Source organism: Haliotis rufescens, unplaced genomic scaffold, assembly GCF_023055435.1.
Source record: "Haliotis rufescens isolate VD_foot unplaced genomic scaffold, xgHalRufe1.0.p SCAF_4, whole genome shotgun sequence".
NCBI lineage: Eukaryota > Metazoa > Mollusca > Gastropoda > Lepetellida > Haliotidae > Haliotis > Haliotis rufescens.
The window spans coordinates 45,616,349-45,637,310 of record NW_025964112.1 but is presented as its reverse complement, the minus strand read 5'-3'; the positions used below and the strand labels follow the sequence as shown (position 1 = coordinate 45,637,310).

Here is a 20,962-nt window from a genome sequence, read left to right as displayed (position 1 = left end):
AGGGAGACACCGACTGAATGCCACTGTGTGTTCCGCGCGCCACCAGTCATAATGGCCATTATGAAGGAGACAACAAGTGGTTAATGGAGGCGAACTAGAAATGCAAGGTTAAATGGTCGACCCCAAGTGGCATGACGCCAAATAAAAAAAAATACTACGCTGAATGATATTTTTCTGTCATTAAAGGGATATTTTCTAGACTTTTGAACTTCTTAACTTGTATTTGCATTCAGATCAAACACGAGCGTTTGACATAGATCCGCGGCAGAATAAGTCGTGAAGTGTTTCCGCTGTTTAAGCATATCCTTCCGCGTGTCACGTGGGTCATTAGCTGAACACGCATTGAGGTTTGCGATAGATGTTAATAAGCGCTTATCTGTAGTGATTTTCTGTTATATGTGTTTGAGTTTTTTGGGCGAGAACAAGGGTGAATAATTCATTCATTCATGAGGACAAACATAAAAAACTCAAGTCCCTTTCACCACGTTGCCTATTAGTCGTGCACTAACAACGGAGGTAGTTTTTACCAGATCAACGGTTTTAGGAACGATGCTTGTATTATAAACGTTGTTCAGCTCAGCTGGCGTTGCCCGAGGTTCGATATATGCAACTGAGAGAACGAACCGTGGTTTATGCAATATCAGCAATATAACATTGTAATGGGGCGACCGGCAAATAAACTCCCCATCAAAGGAAAGAATATACCCATGTTTGATGCCAGAAATAGATATGTTTAGTCGATGCTGATGTAGTTGATACGGGTATATATCATAGTTTATATTATACTTATTCTAGTATTATCCTGTGCCCATTAGTCATTATTACGGTAATTACACTGCCGCGCAAAAGAAAGTATACACCCGTGGTGGCTAAAAAAGAAGCAACAAACAAGAAATGGTTACTCGAAGGTGAAGTATTTCACACGGGTATCAGAATTGTTCTGCAAATGGCAAACAGTTTTCAGCCTAGTGTCGTTTTGATAACGTTTGTAAATTTTGGGGCACATCCAGTTTTCAACTATACACTTTTGCCCGGTAATTTAAATCTGTCTTTAAGGAGGTACCCATGGGACGCTGTCTACAGGATGCAATGACCACACATTTGAGACATGGTCTATCGTCATCAAGCCAAGAACAAGTATCTGCCACCCCATCAGCAGTTGTATACATCTGTGGACACGTAATTTCGGTATAGACGCGGCTTTCGCCTAGCTGGGTCACATTTTACGAAGCCATCTTACGACTGTCGTAAGTCTGTTAAATTATGGGAGTTACGACACGTAGCGCTACGATATATTTATGAAACGAGATCCAGACTTGTGTCCCTTAGCTGCCAGGATCTGCTGTCCGTTTGAATCTTACATTGGCCCTAAATATGATCCTCGGTCTGTCAGCTTTTACTGGAGTTTGTATAAATGCCTAGGACCTATGTAACTGGGTTTTGCTTTCATTTGACCCGACATACAATGTTGTATTTTACCTGACTCGGTCATTCACACACAAATGCCCTCTGGTAACGATTACCAATAACGCTTTTAGTCTTTAGTTATTGGTTCTACAATGGCGGTTCCAGGGCTGTGACCACAAAGTGCATACCTGATATTGAAATATTCGTCTGGTGGACCCTCTCCTCCCCTGCTGGAGATCATAATAAAAACAATATCTCACACACGCACACACACACGCGCACGCACGCACGCACACACAGACACACACCAGCACCACCACCAGCACCACCACCACTAGCACCCAAAGTGGTCATTTTGAGCTGCTCTCCCCAAAACTGTTGGAATTTATTTCGGAAGATGATCGAGACTGCTTAATCTCTGGCGTTGACATTTTGAATATTCAGCAAACCGCCTAACATTACCTTTCATGCATGTATTTGAAATCTCAAATCAAACAGAGGCATACGGAAAAGTACGCAATGTAGTCACAAAGAAAGCCGAACAATTGTCGGCTTCGACTGACTCACCCATCCTTTCCTGAACAGGGTCCTTGACACTGAGACAGACATGGAACAGGGAAAGTCCCTCCACAATTCCAGACTAACCCATTTCAACATGGCGGTTCTTAGTCAGATGTGATGGAACCTCATCAAAACTTTATCTCCAACCATCCAGACGCTCTCCAATACACTCCGTCTCACCACGCTGTAATCAAATCAAGAGAGTGATGCAGAAACTGCCTGCCCAAGCCTTCTTTCTCACCACTGGACCAGCATGACGTCATGCTAACTCATTCAGATGCATCCCTCATCTTCAACTTCATTGGCTCCATGGTAGCCATCAGGGAAGGTGGCCTCGAGGTTGAAGCGTTCGTCGGCACGCCGAAATCTGGGTTCGGTTTCTAACAGAGGTTTATTTTGTGGAGATCATATACTAATGATTCGTTTTATATTTTCGTTGGGTGGTGGAGTAGTCTAGTCCCGTCAAAGTCCCTGGTTCTATACCCATGTTTGTTGTCCCATGACTTGATATAGTTGGAACAGTGCTCCAAGCTGAGTAAAACCTTTATAGTTTTGTGATACTGCTACTGCTTAGGCCTTCCTCGTACATTCACTCACTAACAGGCACTGTGACACTGTTAATCCAACAAGTGGGCAAATGTTGATGTTGTTTTACGCCGCTGTTAGAAATAGTTCGTTATATCACACCAGCCTTTAAAACATATAGGGGCGGTCGTGTAGATAGTGGCTAAAGCGTCAGCTCATCACGCCGAAGACCCGGGTCCGATTCCTGACATGGGTCCATTTCTGGTGTCCCCCACCGTGATATTGCTGGAATATTGCTAAAAGCGGCGTAAAACCATACTCACTCACTTAAAAAAATTATAATAACAACCAGGTACACGTATGGTTCATAGTAAGAAAAACCGTCGGTGACGATAGCTACGTTTATTATGATAGATATCCCGGATCCTTCTACCATCTACCATTTTAGGCAGAGAGAGAGAGAGAGAGAGAGAGAGAGAGAGAGAGAGAGAGAGAGAGCAGTCCCTAAAGACCATAATAGAATTGTGATATACAATCAGGAACTGAGTGAGTGAGTGAAAGCTACGGACGGACCAAGTACTAGGTGACAATCCCAGGGACCAAACCCTCATCTGAAACCTGGCTGGGGTAGTGTGTAATCGTACCCCGATGGCATGGTTCTATGCCCACGATGTAGAAGCGTCTGGCTTTCCTTCCCCAGATAATTATTATCGGCCTATCCACCGCTGTGACACAGTTGGGTAACGTTGCCAACGACTACGTCAAATCCGTTCTTTCGCTTCCCGCAGTATTTCAATCAACCAACCGCTGCTAATTCAATCCACTAATTTTCAAATTTTAAATCCTCGACCCACCCCATCCCAGCCCACGAAGACATAATCCCAGGACTCCCAAACACCTTGTCCCAATCTGTTCGTCCTTACTATAGGGCGATCGATTAAGAGGAACAGGCGGTTAGCCATCTGTCCGCGGAGTAATGAAATTCTGTCCGGGGGTCCAGTCGCTCTCCTCTCCCCTCAGACAAAGGTACAGGGAGTGGGAACAACCACCCATTACCTGCGTGGGGTGCAGACATAACTAAGAGCAACACTTTGTAGGAATGTGCCATGGTCCTTTCAGTGTTGTCCTTGGACTGATGCATACTGTTGGTGATGTTCCAAGATCCATTTAGTGTTGTCCTCGGACCGGTGTATACTGTTGCTTAATAATGGTAAAAGGGCTGTAAAAAGTATTCCTTCGTTGGAATTGAAGCTATATACCTCTTTGTGTTTTCTGTAAAACCTAGGCAGAGAAATTTACAATGAGAGGTTAAAAGATGGTACTTTTTGTTACCTTGCCTGGCGCTCGACATTAAGGATATAAAACAAGGACTGATCGTCAGTATATTGAGTGGGGTATCCATGTTAAACAGTACATGGTATCTCAGTGGGCTTGAACTATTAACCGGCATTAGTCCGGACTAGTGCAAGCACACACACACACACGCACGCACGCACGCACGCACCCACCCACCCACGCACGCACGCATGCACGCACGCGCGCGCGCGTCACTATGTAAGCGAATAATCAGGAACGCGCGACGTTAAACCCCATTTCACCTCACTTCAAAGATGGTGTAGACGTCATTTGTGACTCTACAACGCCGAATACGAGCGTTAGTTTCTGATCGATCAAAATTCTTAACAAAAAAATAATCAAAATACAAAGTATATTTAAAGTTTGGCTCCTCAGATCCAGTATACATACGAGTCTTATTGTACCTCCATGGATATGATATATGTATGCGGACACAGTTAACTTCGTTTCCCACTAAACTGCCATGGCACGTCGGCTAGGTCTCATTTGACATTACAGCAGGAAATACGTAAAAACAAACCCCCAGCCTTTATGTTCCATTTTTTAATTAAGCAATTGCATTTTCCGCATCAGTTAATTCCATGTGAGGGAACCTAATTGAAAACTATGAGTGAATGGGCAGCATTGCAAAATTGGCACAAGACTCAAAGTGCACGAGCTCTTGGACGTTCAAGCTTCCGGAGTCTGTATTCTAAAGTTATTGTTGACGTGACCTTGCGGAAACTGCATTGAAACCTCGTTAACTCGAATTCCTGGAAACAATCTAACATATATCCAGTTATCCGTAGAATAGAATACAAGAATACCGATATTAAACTGAGATTATATTACTGTCGGGACCATGGGTAATAAAGTGAGTGAGTGAGTGGGGGGTGGGGGGTGGGGGTTGAATGAGTAATTGGGTGAGTGAGCGCGTGCGTGCGTGCGTGCGTGCGTGCGTGCGTGCGTGCGTGAGTGAGTGAGTGAGTGAGTGAGTGGGTCGGTGAGTGAGTGAGTGACGGGCGGACGGACGGATGGATGGATGGATGTTTTACGTCATGTCACAGCACATCATCAGGTCTCATTACAAAGTGATCTGATACAAAACATATTTCGTTATTTCATTTTAAGAATCCGCTTCGCCTTTGTCGTTCAGATTAACTAACAACAACAAACTGACCAGGAGATTATGTGACAAATCCATTACCAAATATATCATTCGTTTCGATATGCTCACGTATAAATTCCTAAAACCCTCACGATCTCTTTCCTTTACGTGTTTTTTTATACAATGAGTGAGTGAGTGAGTTGGGTTTAACGCCGCTTTTAACAGCATTCCAGTCATATCACAGCGTGTCAGCTTAATGTGGGAGGAAAGCCCGAAGTGATGCAGGTCTCAGACGTTTACCACTTCGGTGAAACCCACGAGCACGGGTATGGTGCTGACAAAACATAGAAACATAATCGGGGCGAAACGGGATTCGAACCCACAATGATAGGTTTTTGGCGTGCCCAAGGGACGCAACTCTGCACAACGAAACGCGGCGCCTTAGACGACTGGGCCACCCGTGCCCCCTTTAATACAGTGGTTATACTAAAGGGTCTACATGGGTGGGTATGGTTTGACGACGCTTTTAGCAATATTCCAGCAATATGAAAGCGGGGAACACCAGAAACTGGGATTCACACATTGTACCCATGGGGAGAATCGAACCCGGGTCTTCGGCTTGACGAACGAACGCTTTAGCCACTAGGCTACCCGACCGCCCCTATATTTATTAAAGGCTGGTGTGATATAACGAACTATTCTAACAGCGGCGTAAAACAACATCAACATTTGCCCACTTGTTGGATTAACAGTGTCACAGTGCCTGTTAGCGAGTGAATGTACGAGGAAGGCCTAAGCAGCAGCAGCAGTATCACAAAACTATAAAGGTTTTACTCAGCTGTATCCCTGAGTTCCCCGTGTCTTTATCCATCCCACCCCTTGCTTCATAAAGGTACTGACTTGTAGTTGTATCGAAACTTTGCCGTGAAAGAAAATAATTGAAATCCAAACCCAAGCATATTTTAATTGATTCAAAGGCATCTAAATAATGTTCAACAGCTTCAAGTGATTATTAACATGTTTTTAAATAATTTCCAAAAATATTCATCTGATGAAGGAGCATGAAGTAGACCTAAACGCAATTACATACAATAAAAGACGCTGTTATCCATTAAGGTTCAATGTCAACGTGTTCTTTCTAATGTATCTAAGACTTGATTTTTTAACATAATCTATGCTTGAACATTTGCAATATACTAATTGAAAAAAATGTTTTAAAACACCAGTGGCGACTAGTTGATTCAAATGAGACCAATACACCTGTTGCCTTGTTTTCTATGGCATACCCAGTTCAAAGGGCCAGTATGTATTCATATAGCACGAGAGTATGGCGTATATATTGTATTCGTTTTAATAATACTTTCTGGATTAAATACCGATACGGTTCAATAACTATCGGTAACCGCACAGCGACCTAGACGACCTTCTCGGTAAACGTCCCTTTTCTTCAGCATCCAAAACAATATTCTTTAATCTTCAATTTTATTAGCCACAAAATGACAAACTAGCCATTCATATTGTCAACTCACGAAATAAAACAGACTTGCGGTGGGTATAAAAAGTGTGGTGTGTCGTTATAATTCTGAACGAGAGCCGCGATTAGAATAAAAAAGTGAAAGAACCCGAGCGCTGTCTATTCATCAGGTCTGTCGGGTGCGATTCAAGGTCGGGCCTCTCGGCGATTTTAATATGAACAATAGGAAAATTCCGATGAATCGCATTTTAAAGGAACAGGTGCATACATTGGCTCGCGCAGAGCACGCGCTCAACTCGTCCGTGATTCTATCGCTTGGCAATAAATCAAACATCAAAGGAGAATATTTTAACAAAGCATCACTGAGGAAAATTTAAATTAGGCAGGGCGAAGCTCGTAACAGTCGCGTGCCTATTGTGTTCGGGGCTTGGATTCCCTCCGTCGTTTATTTTATATAATTATCACCATGATCAATAATTAGTCTAAGGGGCGGGGTCGCCAGGAGAGGATATATAGCGGGTGAGAAGACGGCAGATGTGCCCAATCAAACGACGAGCTCTGGTCAACAAACATTTTTGAATCCAACCGTCAGTTATCAGTGTGATATGACTATATCGGGTGGATGTTATCACCGTGATGTGAGAGTAGAATTGTGCTTTTGATTCCATGATACCGATTGTGACTACAGGAAAAGGATATTTAAAATGATAGCAGTTATGAGATCGCCGAGGTAATACTTTCATCTTTTATTATTTATTGAGTAATAATGTATACTGATTATTTTTTTATGGTTTCTTATTTGATACAGGAATGCTTTTCAGTAAATATCAAATTTATATATTTGTGTTAAATCTTTTAATCTTTAATTTAATTTGGTGTGTATAGTAACGCTTTAATTCGAGAGCATTTGGTTTATGTTTGTAGATAGTAAAATACATTATGAACAGGAAATGTGCACATGAGTTAGATTTGTGGAAATCATGACGATCCTGTTCTGTGAGCGCAGCTCGTTTGGTTGAAAAATAGCCAGGGCATTATTACAAAGCGCCCAGCGTTATACCAGCTACAGGCAACAACACCACGTGTTTTCGGAAAACGAACTAGTTTTCATCGAATGCTTTTAGAGAAATGTCAGGAGTAATACCGTTCTGCATCGACAGCTAAATTTGTTTACATTCACAATCTCCAACCGGAGATTCTATTGGCTATACCTGCGATCTAATTACGGAGGGGTTCTTTGTGCGAGAGTTTCGCGGGCTTTTTGATAGGTGACTTCCGGGGAGTCCCCGATGTCGATTTCTCTCGGCTCTTACGTCACAGCCTGCCATTCACCGCCATCTTTGAACGATACAGGCATGAAGTAGTCGCCTCTCAAGAACTGTGCAATACACTGAGAGTTTTTCGAACAGGGATTAAGGATATTCCTCACGGTAGATGCTGGGTAGGTAAAGTTTTTGCTTCGGTCGCTCTTTGTTACCGTAAATAGGTCAGCGCCCCCTGTGCATTCCTTTACATGCCGATTCGGGGCACTCGCTCGCCTCGACTGACAAACCTTACCGCTTGGCATCCGATCGGAAAAAAACTCGGGTAAGAATTGTTTTGTGTTCGTATGTCACCTGAATCTATTCGCACGATGTGGGATGTATACAACCTTCGTCCGTGGTATATTTTGCAATAATATGCAACGAAAAAGCAACATTGTTCAGAAGTGTTTGCAAATTGTTACATTGTTGACTTTTGAACGTGTTTGTTCTATCTTCGCCACTGACTGCTTGCGGGGCAATCATTTCGACAGATAGGGTTGGTGGGTCACATTTATTCGACATCACAGAACCAGAAACATTTGTTCTCAGTTGTGGGTATTTCAGTACGCCTGTCACAATTTAGAAGACTACGAAGTTGTGTGTGTGTACATGACGGCTAGGATCTAGATTCGGCACATGTTTTGGGCAGGTGCAATGCATACTTGCTCCTGAGATTTTGACATTCAACACAGCGTTGAAGCGAAAGGCAAGGGGCCCCCAGACCAGCTTTTTACCCCTTACTAAACCTCTGGCCTGCCAGTGAGAATGCTGTCTATTTTTAGGAAATAATGGAGCTCTGTTTCAACCTTGTTCCCTTCTTTATCTGGGAGGTGAGATTTGTGCTTGAAAGGAATACATTTGTTTGCAACTTTGTTTTCATAAATGCAGTGTTTCTTCTATATTTCATTCAACGTGATGCACTGTAGAAGAACTGAAAAGAAAAGTACATATTTCATGGTTTGTAATGTTTCCCTATAATGGTATAACTTTATCATGTTTATAGGTATACAAATTTAGTGTTAACCATGTCAAGTTTAAAGCAACATTTATACATAAGTGTTTCCTTAAGTTTATTATGTATACTCAGGTTGTTTTTAGAGATAATATCTTGGTTACCAATAGTGGTTTGTCTAAAAAATCAAACACAGTAAGCTTATTTCGTGATAGGATACTTATAAATTATTGGATTATGAGTCATTGATAATGTGCATTTAACTCATAGGTTTGCTCCTATGCAATAAAACTTTACAAGTTTATTGCTCGTCATATAACACACCATACAAATGCTATTTTGAATGTTCTCAGTGTCATAGAAGACTTTTATCTTCATTATTTAATACCCCTTGTGATATCATAGGTGCGTATAAACAAACTCCAACGTTGTTGTAGGTAACTTGCTAACATGGTACGGCTGGGTTTATCACTACAAATAGTTTTAATGTTTATACGACCAACTTAGTATGATTGCATATTGAAATCTATGGAGTGGTGAATGGTTTTATGTACTTTGTAAGCACCAATAAACATGCTCAACTGTTATTTGTGAAATAACATGATCTCAAAAAAATCTGTTTCTTAAGTGTGCTGTAACCTTTTATCAAATCTACATTGAAGTCATGTGGTTTTTTTCGAGTTAACCATCACAAGATCATTTCATTTATAGAAAATACAATTTCCTCTTTCTCGAATAAATAACCTTTCCGTTTTTGTAAAGGAGCATGTTAAAAAATGACACCTCTGTAGTTACTGCTATATGTCCCACCACAAGCGTAAAAACGAATGTATATAATTTCTTGGTTACCATTAAGGTTTTTGTGAAAAAAACAAAAAAACACAGCAAGTCTATATCATGATAGTCAATTGAGATACAAACTTATGTATTATGAAGTAATATCAGCTCTGCAGCAAGTATACAATGGTGATAATTACATTTTGATTATTTCAAATTCAATCAATCCTACCACTTGCACTGCACCCCTTGGATGTTGTTTCATTTGTGGTATCAGTCTGACTGATTTTATCTGCATCAATTCCTTTGAACTTTCCCCATGTAATGAAATCTATCCCTGCTTCTAAAGACATCTGTTCTCCCCATAAGGAGGTATTGATTGATATATCTTCCTGATCAGTAGTGTTGTCATGTATGATTGATATTTGTGTTTTCTGTGTCAGTCTTCATATAAAAAACTAATGTTTAACAATCTTTTCCTGTGTTTTTTGGTTTGCGTGTATTACTTTCATTTCATGGGATAATGATTCAAGACACCTCAATGTGAATTGCAGTTTTTATAAATTTCATGCAAGATTTTATTCTGTTATGGTGATAAGAGTTAAAGATGCGAACACAAGCTGTTTCAACTCGTATTCTTGAAGCCCTGATAGTGTGTAGCATGGTTAATTTACTCATCCATTCTGACACGCTGTCAATGTTGACTTTATTAAAGTCAGTTTCTGTGGACAAATATAAAATTGCAGCAGAATTGTCACATTTTGCATTCTGCAGTATTTGAAACATACAGTTGTTGCAGCCCTTTTTGTCAGAAATTCCTTAGATCGTAAATATCAATTTTTCATGGAAATAATTTTCAAGTATTATTTCACTGTGGAAAGAATATTAAATTTGAACGAACACGCTGACTTTCCAATACTTGATATATTTTATGCACAGTTGTTTTTCTCTCCTTTACAATGTCTTCACGGGTCTCAGCTTCCAAACCCTACAGCTCCCTATCCTCAAATCTACATATAAGTAACGATGATGTGAAGCCAGCGAGTCTACAACATTTTTGTTTAGATCCACACAAATAGTCCATATATACCATAAAAGTTGATAGCTTTTAAATTTAATACCCAAGAGTTGTTAGCTCGGATGTTTTCATCGCGCAATATCACTCCAGTGAATTGCCCTCCAAATTTGTTTGGCCGCGATCTTTTCATGGTTGCATTTTGATGTATTTGTTTTTCAAATTCAACCTAAAAAATAATGCTCTGCCTGAGGAAGCTGTTTTTGAAATTGAGGTATTTTACAGTTCATGTACATCTGTTCAATATACAGTTCTGTCTTCGAAGAAATTTTCCCACACAGCCAAATTTCGTTCTTCTCTTTTGAATTAATCGAGACTACACTGTTGGACAACTGTCATATTCATCAAGCATCTTGCTGATGCAGAGCTTGGTGGATATGATGTATGGACTCAGTTCAACAAAGTGATCTCCGCGCTAAGATCTTTGTGAAACATTCCTGATAGAGTAGACACTTTATATCCAACTTCATAGTCCACAGCTTATTTCTGACTAGTGAGTTTTGTAAACTGAGTGGATATTAGGATAATACAAATACTCCCCTTAGATTTCACAAGTCTTGAACTAGAGTCTGTGTCTACCCCCGACTGTACGTTCATCTTAGATGGTTGAAGAATATGATCTTGAAACATCCTTTCCATTCCTTCTTCCATCAGATGAGACAACATCCGTTGCATTGGGTTAGAGGAATGAAAGATGAATCTTTGGTTAGTGATGCTGTGCTTTTAGAAAGCTTCATGGTGTGGATTTGGACCATTATGAATATGCACATTATTGTCCGTTTTGGAGTTGATTGTGTGGAAGACCACATTATTTTAATGGTATCTTTTAAACAAGATTCCGTCATCAGCTGCCATGGTTTGGTCTGCAGATTATTCTTTTTCTATGCATCAGGAATGGAGTATCTATAGTTTTAAAGTTCGCCATTGTGGATGAGTGTCTGCCCCTACAAGAAAACATTATAAGATGGTATTTGTTGTTACCCTGTCAGATACTAGGTATTTATGGCCTAAAACAAGGAATGGTTGGCTTAGAATCAGTAGGCTGTGTCTAAGTTGGGTATCCATGTTAAGCTGTGGTATGCTGTCTCAATGGGCAAGCACTATAAAACCTGCATAAGTCCGGACTAATACAGGCGGACACGCACACATGCATGAACATTGCTATATAAGTGCAAACACCTTAACAGGATGTTAATCCCCATTTACAATACACATGCATAGTTTCCCTTCTGGGACCCAAAATCTTGTGTCTGTGAATTACATGCCCAATAACAAAATTTCTATCATAACGAATCCTGCATCGCTTCAGGATTGTCTTCCACATCAAGCTGACACACCGTGGTATAACTGAAATACTGTTATAAGCCAAGTTAAACCAAACACGCTCAAATATCAATACATGATTGGATTGAATTACGATTAAAAAGATCAGTTTTAAAGATCCGATAATTAAGACATTTTGTAAAATGATCACCTCGGTACAGAATGAAAATTATCACATATCATATTCGGCCTGCCTGCAAGAATCATTTCAGCAATAGCGTTCTGCTGTGGAAGCTCTGCCCGCAATAGGCATCTCTGTCTCAATACATGGTTCTGCTTCAACTCTTAACAAGCTCAGCGATAATTACCATGTTGTAAAAGTTGTATAATAACAAGAAGAATCCGGTAATGAGGCTATGCTCTGTTCGTCTCCTACCAGGGGGTTTATGGTCTTTTGTGTAATCTTTCAATTTACGACTTTAGCGGTGGAAGTTCCAATTTGCAGTTTCATTTTCTTGGCTCGTAGAATCACTCTGATACTGGTTTTATATACGAATCAAAAGAAGTTAAAGGCCACCCAATTCTTTCATATTGCTATTGCTTGTCATGCTAAAAATTAACTGAAGTAATATGAAATAATCAGCTGGTCCTTAACTTCTTTTGAGTGGTATTTTTTGTAAGGATTTTTGTATGGAGGATTCATTTTTTAGGCTGTTTGTTGTCCATGGAATGCCTAACATCAACTGGAAACTGGCTTTCGGGACTTTGACTTATTGTCCAATATCAACTTTGTATGAACTTTTCTATATCAGTTGCCTGAATGTTTCCTTAAGATTGTGTGTAAAACTTGCTAGACTTTCCAATGAACTGGATACTGTTGAAATGCTTGCATTTTGAAGGGCCTTCAATTTATATAACAGTGTCCAATATCAACTTTGTAATTGAGGTTCTTGTTTGAATGCTTCCATTAAGCCACTTTCTATACCTTTGATGTTTTTAGATGAATTGGATACTGTTGATATTCTTCCATTTTGGAGGACATTTGAGATACAGTGATGTCCAGTAACAACCACAATGATGTCCAGTGTCAACCTTTTATGTGAGGAGTTCTTTTGAAAGATCTGCGACATTTGCAGAGAGATTACCACTTAAGGTGTTTTTAATTTGGTCTACAGATTCAGTGACGCAAACTGTGAAATGTGTCCATCACTAGTACTGTGACCTATCTGGTGGAGATTGGATGGGAAGGTGTGGCCTTGTTGGTCTTGGACACTGCTGGCTTCAGACTCCACCAAAAGTGGGGTACCTTTCCAACCTGCCAACTATGGCTTTTCTTGCACAGAACTCATGATATAACTGAATACTGCTCCATATATCTCAAACCACCTCCTTTAAGTTTACATTATGTTTCATCAATGGTGAATAAATTTTGAAAAATATTTTTTTATATCGATGGTTGTGCATTTTTTCCATAATCTATGAGATAAGCAATCTTATATTCTCACAATACTGTTGAACCTCTGAGAAGGCAGGCAGATTCACAGCAATGGTGGAACAAGGTGTAAAGGCATGTTTCCATTAAATTTGCTCATTTGATGATCCTATTGATTCTTATGGCTATTCAATCAGTACCTAATCAAGTGGACATTTCTCTGTAAAGGGAAAATACTTGAATCCCCGGTTGAATCCCCGTTTGAATCAGTATGGCAGTTCATATCGTAACCATATAAAGAATGTAGTGCTCTAAAAGGGTTTAAAGACGTGTTACCAAAATGGGTATGAGCTCACTGAATAATCGCTGAGAGCGTTTCATGAATGATTCCGCAGAAACACTCTCCGATTCCTCCTGGCATGGAACGTGGATTAACAGCTTGCTGACCACGTTCTGATTGTCCCACCCCCGTATGAATATTTGATACACTTGTAACAGTTCGATATATTTTTTTCAAGGCTAACCAAACAATTTTTTTTCACTGGGATGAGTTCAACACCCTGATCCATATTTTATTCAACTGCGGATCTTATTTATCGGCTAGAAGAACACGCATCTGCAGAGATTTTTTTGTTCAAGAAATGGCTTCTTTTTGTTGCTGCTGTTTATTCAACCTTGTTTGCTGAGTTGAATGTTGTATTTCTTTCTATACAATATCAAAAACATTAGGCTTTAAATTAATCAATATAAATATCAAAAGATGATAGCATTGTAAATAATTTATTGGTACCTAATTATTAAATATCATTAGAAGAGTCATAAGGATGCTAAGTCTGTGGAACAAGTGAAGTTTGAGTTTTGAAAACATTGACATAGGAAGCGCATATATCTCTTCTTACATTCCTAAACCTGTCACATTTATCTTGATGGAATTATTTATTATTATCTGTTCACGGCAAACATAGCCTTTTTCTCACCGATTCCCACGGTGGAAAATTCAATAACACCTTGCATGCTTAATTAAAACCAGACTGCTAATCTTGACGCAAATTCATGGTGCATAATCTTATCACAAGTTTATCCTGACATTGACTACGTAATCAGTTCTACACCTTGCGAACGGTTGTAGAAACAATCTCTGTATAAGCAGAGATTTATCCTGGGACGCACAAAACTCTGTCCATTCATTCTGAGCCCAGTTCAAACATTTTCCATTCCCATGTTATTGGAACAATTCGGCACCTGAGATAAGTTTCAGTGTGTGCCCCGCCTCCGCAGTGCCCTATTGTTTTCATAGTCTTACCTGTTTGTTTGCAGTGTTTGTGTTGCCCGCCCATGTAAACAATCCAGAAGCCCAGAGTGCGAGTCCCCCTCGTGGGGCCAATGGTCATAGAAACCCTCATGTGTTTTTGCTCAACTTGTTTTAGGCATGTCTGGCTTGAGGAGCTTGTTATTGTATTTTTGTTTGAAACGTTTATTAATTCTCACATCTAGCTCCTAGATTAGACACATGCCGCTCATTGGGTTTGCATCCTTAAACAAAAATGTGGGCTATATTGAATTAGAGCCTGGTATTTTAAGTGTGGTTAATCACTGCGGTTCTTTAAGACGCGGTTTCAAAGTCTCCGCCATGAGAGATAAAACTGACAAAATTGTAAGAGTTTTTCAAAATGATTTCTGTTATGTTTGTGTTTGCAGTTTGGAGACAATTTGTTAAATTTTTAATCTTAATTTCATCAATTTCAGTTTTTAAACTTTTGATTTGTAAATTGAAAATCTGAAAAAGTCTTGAAAGATGTATAACTGTTCATTCATCATGTTAACGTGTTGTAAAAACTCAATTCATTTGTATTGCTAGATGCACAAAGCTGGATTCATCTGTTAATGTTACAATTTCTCATTTGTTTGATAGCCTGGGTATTTCATTCAGTGAGGTATAATTTTTTTCTTAATAATGTAACAAGTTTGGAATGGAGCCATGCCACTTTGTAATACAATATGCGAGTGTGTTGATCTTATTATGCATGTGTAGAAACACATGCATTAATTCATATGTATATAAATTGGCTGGCAGAAGACACCTTCGTAAATCATTCAGACCATTTTTTATCAAGGTCCATATATGTCAAAACACATCACTTGCATACGTGTGAAATTGTACAAAGTTGAAATACATTATTGGAAAACTTCTTGAACATGTTGAAAGGTTTGGTTTCTAAATAAATTGAATTGGTTTTTCCCAAAATTTGAAAATTTTGTATGCAGCACAAACAGGTTGATATCTCCAATCAAATATTTAGTCACTGGTATTACCCACATGCGAACGTATTTCTGGTGTCCTCCGGTGATATTTCTGGAATGTTGCTTAAAACAGTGTAAAACCATACTCACTCATTGCTAATAGTATATCATCATGGGTTGTTAATCATTTTATTAACCGCCACAATGTTCAATTTGCGGTTTTGTATATTGTGTGATGTTTATGAAGGGTGTTTGAAACCCAAGATTTTCACTATACTTTGTTAACAGAAGCAGATTTGGATTGTTAAAACTTCTGAAATTACCGATTTCCGATTTCTGTCTGAGAACTGGATACAGTCTGTTTTCACGTAGATACATTTCGTATACATGTATGGATCTGAAGTAAGACCGATTTATCTCTTCATTGCAAGTAGTTTCTCAACTTTGAAACTCCACATATATTCAACGTTAAAAATGTAGTGAACGAAAAAAGATTCTTAGTCAATAATCTGTTTTGAAAAAAAATGTCATTTGTTTTATGCTAACTTGATAAAATTTGTCTTCTCGTCAATTTCAGTTAACCCAGTGATAGGTAGCTGTCTCACAAACTTTTTTCATCCTTTCAGTCGTGGAAAAATGTCAAAGTTAGACTTTGTCGTGGTGCAAAGTATTGTATATATGGATTTCATATCACATGTGGACAATTGTGGAGAGACCTGAATGATGTTATTGCCGAGCCTTTTGACATGAAATTGATTTCAGCTTACTGATTTACATCTAGCATGTATCATGTGTATAACAGGTTTAGGTTTAGGAATGGAAGTCAAAACTTGCTGTTATGTGTTCGAAGTGAGTCTTTAGTGGGTTTGTGTCTTGTGTATTTGTTTTTAATGAGACTTCTAATGAAAATTACTTTTTTTCACTTATCCATCTGCTGTGTTTTAGTTGACTAAATTTCTGATGCAGAGTAGATTTTGTTCATCATGGATTGTATCCGTTGTCGGTAGAGCGGAAGGTCGGGGGTTGATCCCTGAGCATGTCATGCCAAAATATGTCAAAAGATGGTACTTGTTGTTATCCTGCCTGGCGCTCGGCATTATGGGGTTGAAACAAGAACTGGTTGGATTGGATTTGGATCTGAGGTTCGTATTCATGTGAAACTGTGGCATGGTATCTCAGTGGGCTAGAATGATAAAAACAGCAATAGTCCAGACTAGCAGCCACACACACGTTTGCACATCGTTATATAAGTTCAATTATCTTTAATGTAATGTTAACCTGATTTCACCTCGTCTCACCCACTGTTCGATGTCATGATTGACTTGACAGTTCTACTGAGGACATCAAACCACAACAACATAGCTCATGCTATCAAACACTGGTTTGTTTTGATTATTTACAAACTGCCTTGCTATTGAATATTGCTGACTAGCATAAAACAACACTCACTCAAAAGTTACAAGTTACGTCGACATATGAACACAAAAAGTCACAGCATCAAAGTACTTTTGTTTCACTGAAGTTAATTTGGCATCGTTCATTTACCCTCTACCCCACAAAATTGATGTGTTCAGTGGTGAAAGAGTACCGAACTTGTACAAGAAGCCGATAATATCTGCACCTGTCTCCCAATTGAAACTGATGTAGATTAATGCTATCTTGAGGCAGAGCACCTTATGCTGGGCTGTTATCTGTCAGATCATCCTCCCCTCGGGGTCCCTCCAAGTACTCTTTAGGATCTTCTTCTTTCCCTCTGTAAAATGGTAATGGATAATTAAGACCTATATGGTTTTCATGATTGAAGCAATTAACTGTCCTGGTAAAGACAAGAGGATTTATTTTCCTGTTACAGGATTAGAGGGAGCTTGAGTCTGTCCCGAGGCAGTATAGATCTGTGGTAGATAAATAGCCTGGGGTGTTCTCACAGGTATGTCACAGTAGTGTTGGGCAGTTTCACACATTGGGTAGAGTTATAGGCATTTGGCATGGAATTTGGGTAATTTATGTGGGCATAAATGAAGCTCCGTGAATCGTGTGTGCACAATGAGGCTAGTTGTTTTGAATGGATGTTTCATATCAGAGTGGATAATGTGTGTGAGTATGATTCTGTAAAATGCTTTCTGAAATGTGATGTCACAACAAAACAGTTTTATGTGAAAGAAGACATAGCACTGCCACAAATTCTTAGAGGAAGTTTTATTTCATTTATATATTTTTTCATTTTTATTTTAATTTTATAAATTGTGTGGACCAGAAGGCATGTAAAACAATCTTAAATCTGTTTTTTTATTGGGTCTGACAGTGTGTGAATAAATTTGATGGTTTATACTAACATTAGAAAAATGTCGACCTCTGAAAACATGATCAACTGATGCATGGTAATCAGAAACTATGAATTTGAAGTGAATATTTAGATATAGGTACTAGAAAAAGGGTGATCAAGAGGAACATTGATAATGATTACAGCAACAACTCTTCTATCATATCTATTGTATATTGAGCTCACGGCACGATTTATCGCGTGACTTTTTGCTTACTTAATAATCATACAGCCATAAAATGTGGTTCCGCTACATTTACCACGTTGGTTATGATTGCTTCACGTAGATCCAGTCTCTTATATTATAAGGATGACTGGTTTTTGACCTGAATGTGGGTTAAGGGGCGGGATGTCGCTAAATAACCCTGCTGCTTTGTCAGTTTTCATAAATCAGGCTTAATAATGATAATAGAGCCATGAATCAAGTCTCTGATGCGTATGATTTCAGTACAGAGTTTGTAAAGCCAAATTTCAATGCCATTTCTCCTTCTAACATAGCCGTGAAGACGGCGATCACAGGAAATGCTCCCAAAGTTTTTTGTTTCCTTTTTCAACCAATTTTTACCCCCTGTAAAGGCCTAATCCTTTCTTTTGTGTTTGAAAATAAGCTCTGTCACTCCCTGAATTCTTGAACACTCAGAATGAATACTTTGTAGTAATGCTGGTTTGGTAGGCTTGATGGAGGTCTGGATTTACTAGAAGACAGGTCAGTACTGGTATCAAGCAATTGTTTTAAAAAAATCAATTTTGTCCCTTGAATTGCAATTTAGTGCCAAATGAAATTCTTCATTGGGATGAGTCTGGGTATCAAATATTCCACAGCTTGGGATAGTGTTTGCTTGTATGCTAGGTGATATCCACGCATCTCATTTCTTAAGATTTACCTTTTCACCTTTAAATACTGTCAAACAATGTTGTGTCAAAGTTGAAGGGACCTACGTCAGTACTTCGAGTGAACCAAGGTTCGAGACAACCAAAAATGAGAAATAAGGAAGGAATAAGCAGGGACTAAGCTTTTACTTCAAGACAACCCTAGGTTCGACACTTCAAAGTTCGACACAATAGTGTTTGACTTTTTTTTCATTTTCGAAATTAATATTTTTTCAACCATGTTATAGAGTGTTTTTTGATGATGGTTTTGAATTGATGTAAGTCAGTGATCAAGAATGCTGTTCATCACTGATGAAATAACTTCTGCGAAACAGCATCTCCAAATATTCAGGAGTTTCTCACACACTATGAATACTAAAGGAGACACCTTGTGTATTCACTTTGATTTATTCACACGTTAAATGTTTGAGTAGGACTGGAATTATGGGCTAAACGGGAGATAGAAATGGGTTCATCTAACACTATCTATGTAGCTCATTTGGTAGCAAGCTTTCACTCTGGCATTCAACACTTTGTCAAGCAAATACTCATGTATTTTGGCTGATTGTGCTTATGTATGACAATTTATTGTTTCAATCTTGGTCATCCTCTTCGTGTTCATCCATCCTCTTGTAGTGATATGTCAGCTTCTACCCAGGATGCATCTGCCTCCATCAGTGTTAGTCATAACCTTACCCAACCTTCAGAGATGCAACTGAACCACCTCATGTTGGACGGCCTGAAGATTGCACAGGACAGCACAATCCCTTGCATCTTACAACAACAGCTTAATAATTTCCCTTCTATGGAACACAAGTACTCTTGAGACTATTTTAGGGGATATTTTTCTAGCCCTGGGGGTTTGCTTGTGCCTGCCATCAATCATCGAGATTGATGTATTGAGGAAAGACAATAGGCAATCGCCAAAACATCAAGTCTCATTGTTTTACATTGACAAGGGGTCTGCTGCCAGGGCCCTAGGGCATCCCAACCTGCTGTTAAGTCTCACCTTGAGCTGAATGGTAGTTTTCAGGGCTTTATGTCCCCTAGGGGTCCTTCTGTGGGTTGGGAGACTATCTGTGGGTGGTACAGCCGTGTTGAATGTGGTGGAATTCTATTTTGCAAGCAACTCTTTTGTATTCTTGTTTTAGTGGAAAATGGAATTTCTTCAAAACTTATGTGGGTGCATGTTTTGCCACTTTTTGTGTTCAATCAGAAGCTGAAAATAATTTTGTTCTTCTGTACTGTAATTAGAAAAGAAATATTTCAGAATTGGTGATTGGAGTTTAGCTGTGTTTGTTGACTTGAGGCACTGCCTGTGATACCTTTTTTGACTGACGTTGGCCTGAGAAACTGAAAAATACCCAGCCAATATGTCTGCTTGTCTAACATTTAACATGACATCAGATTACGATGAATTTTATGTATATTTGATGGGCTATATTATGTGTTATATAAACATGACGTCTGCCTGGTGACAATCGGCTATCGTCACATTTTGTTATGGATAGAAAGAACAATATACTACAAAATGTTTTGACTCTTTGTCTTACTCATCCCTTATGACCAACAGTTAATTTCAATCAATATCTTACCGAAACACTTATTTTGTACACGGTCATGAATTTGGGTTTTGACATGCTCAGTTTTGCAGTGTCGAGAAAGACCCTTCTTTAAAGATAGTGCAACTTTCTGATCTGCTCCGAAGAAGCCAGACAGTAAAAACTATATGGGACAGTTGCTTATATTATCTTATTGGCTCAGAATTGTCAAAATTATCAGTTTGCTTCTGAGACGTGTAGTCTGATTCAGTGTGGATACAAGATCCACAGAGGCAAATATAATCTAAAGATAAGCATATATTATTGCAGTTTATATTTAACTTTCTGAGTTGGTGCCAAAACAGTCCACAAGATCACTCAAACTTGATTTCATTCCCCCCGTTTCCATAAAACAAGTTCTAGTGCAACAGATATAAATCTTAAGTCACAAATCACAATGGCCGATAAACATCGCCCAAAACAATTATCTGGAATTCCAATTTCCTATCCAAATAGGGATTGGTATAAATTTCTCTTTTGCATTAAATTGTTCCTCGTTGCATTGAAATGGTCAATGATTCATAGAAACCATGAATATGAAATGGAAAAAAATATTTCCGAATGTTTAACATTTTTATCTCCTTGCGATCACACGATTATTGATTGGTTGACTATTTCTGAGCATTTAGTCGTAAACTTCAACTTTTATTGCAAAAATGATTACTTCTGTCTCACAGCATCTATTGCACCCTTTTGAGGCGATTTGTTTGGACGTGT

At 39.0% G+C, this 20,962-nt stretch overlaps 1 protein-coding gene across 3 annotated transcripts in view; it reads left to right on the top strand.

Moving 5' to 3' along the window:
- Positions 1-6,935: 6,935 nt before the first annotated feature.
- Positions 6,936-20,962, top strand: part of LOC124152133 — a 55,610-nt gene continuing 41,583 nt past the window's right edge. The window contains exon 1 of one of the 3 annotated variants that reach the window (XM_046524910.2): positions 6,936-7,140. In XM_046524910.2, the coding sequence (XP_046380866.2) occupies positions 7,115-7,140 (26 nt within the window). In that variant the 5' untranslated portion in view covers positions 6,936-7,114. Of the gene's footprint in view, positions 7,141-7,704; positions 7,852-7,945; positions 7,998-20,962 lie in introns of those variants that run through there. The other 2 variants (XM_046524921.2, XM_046524927.2) reach the window with 2 other exon arrangements.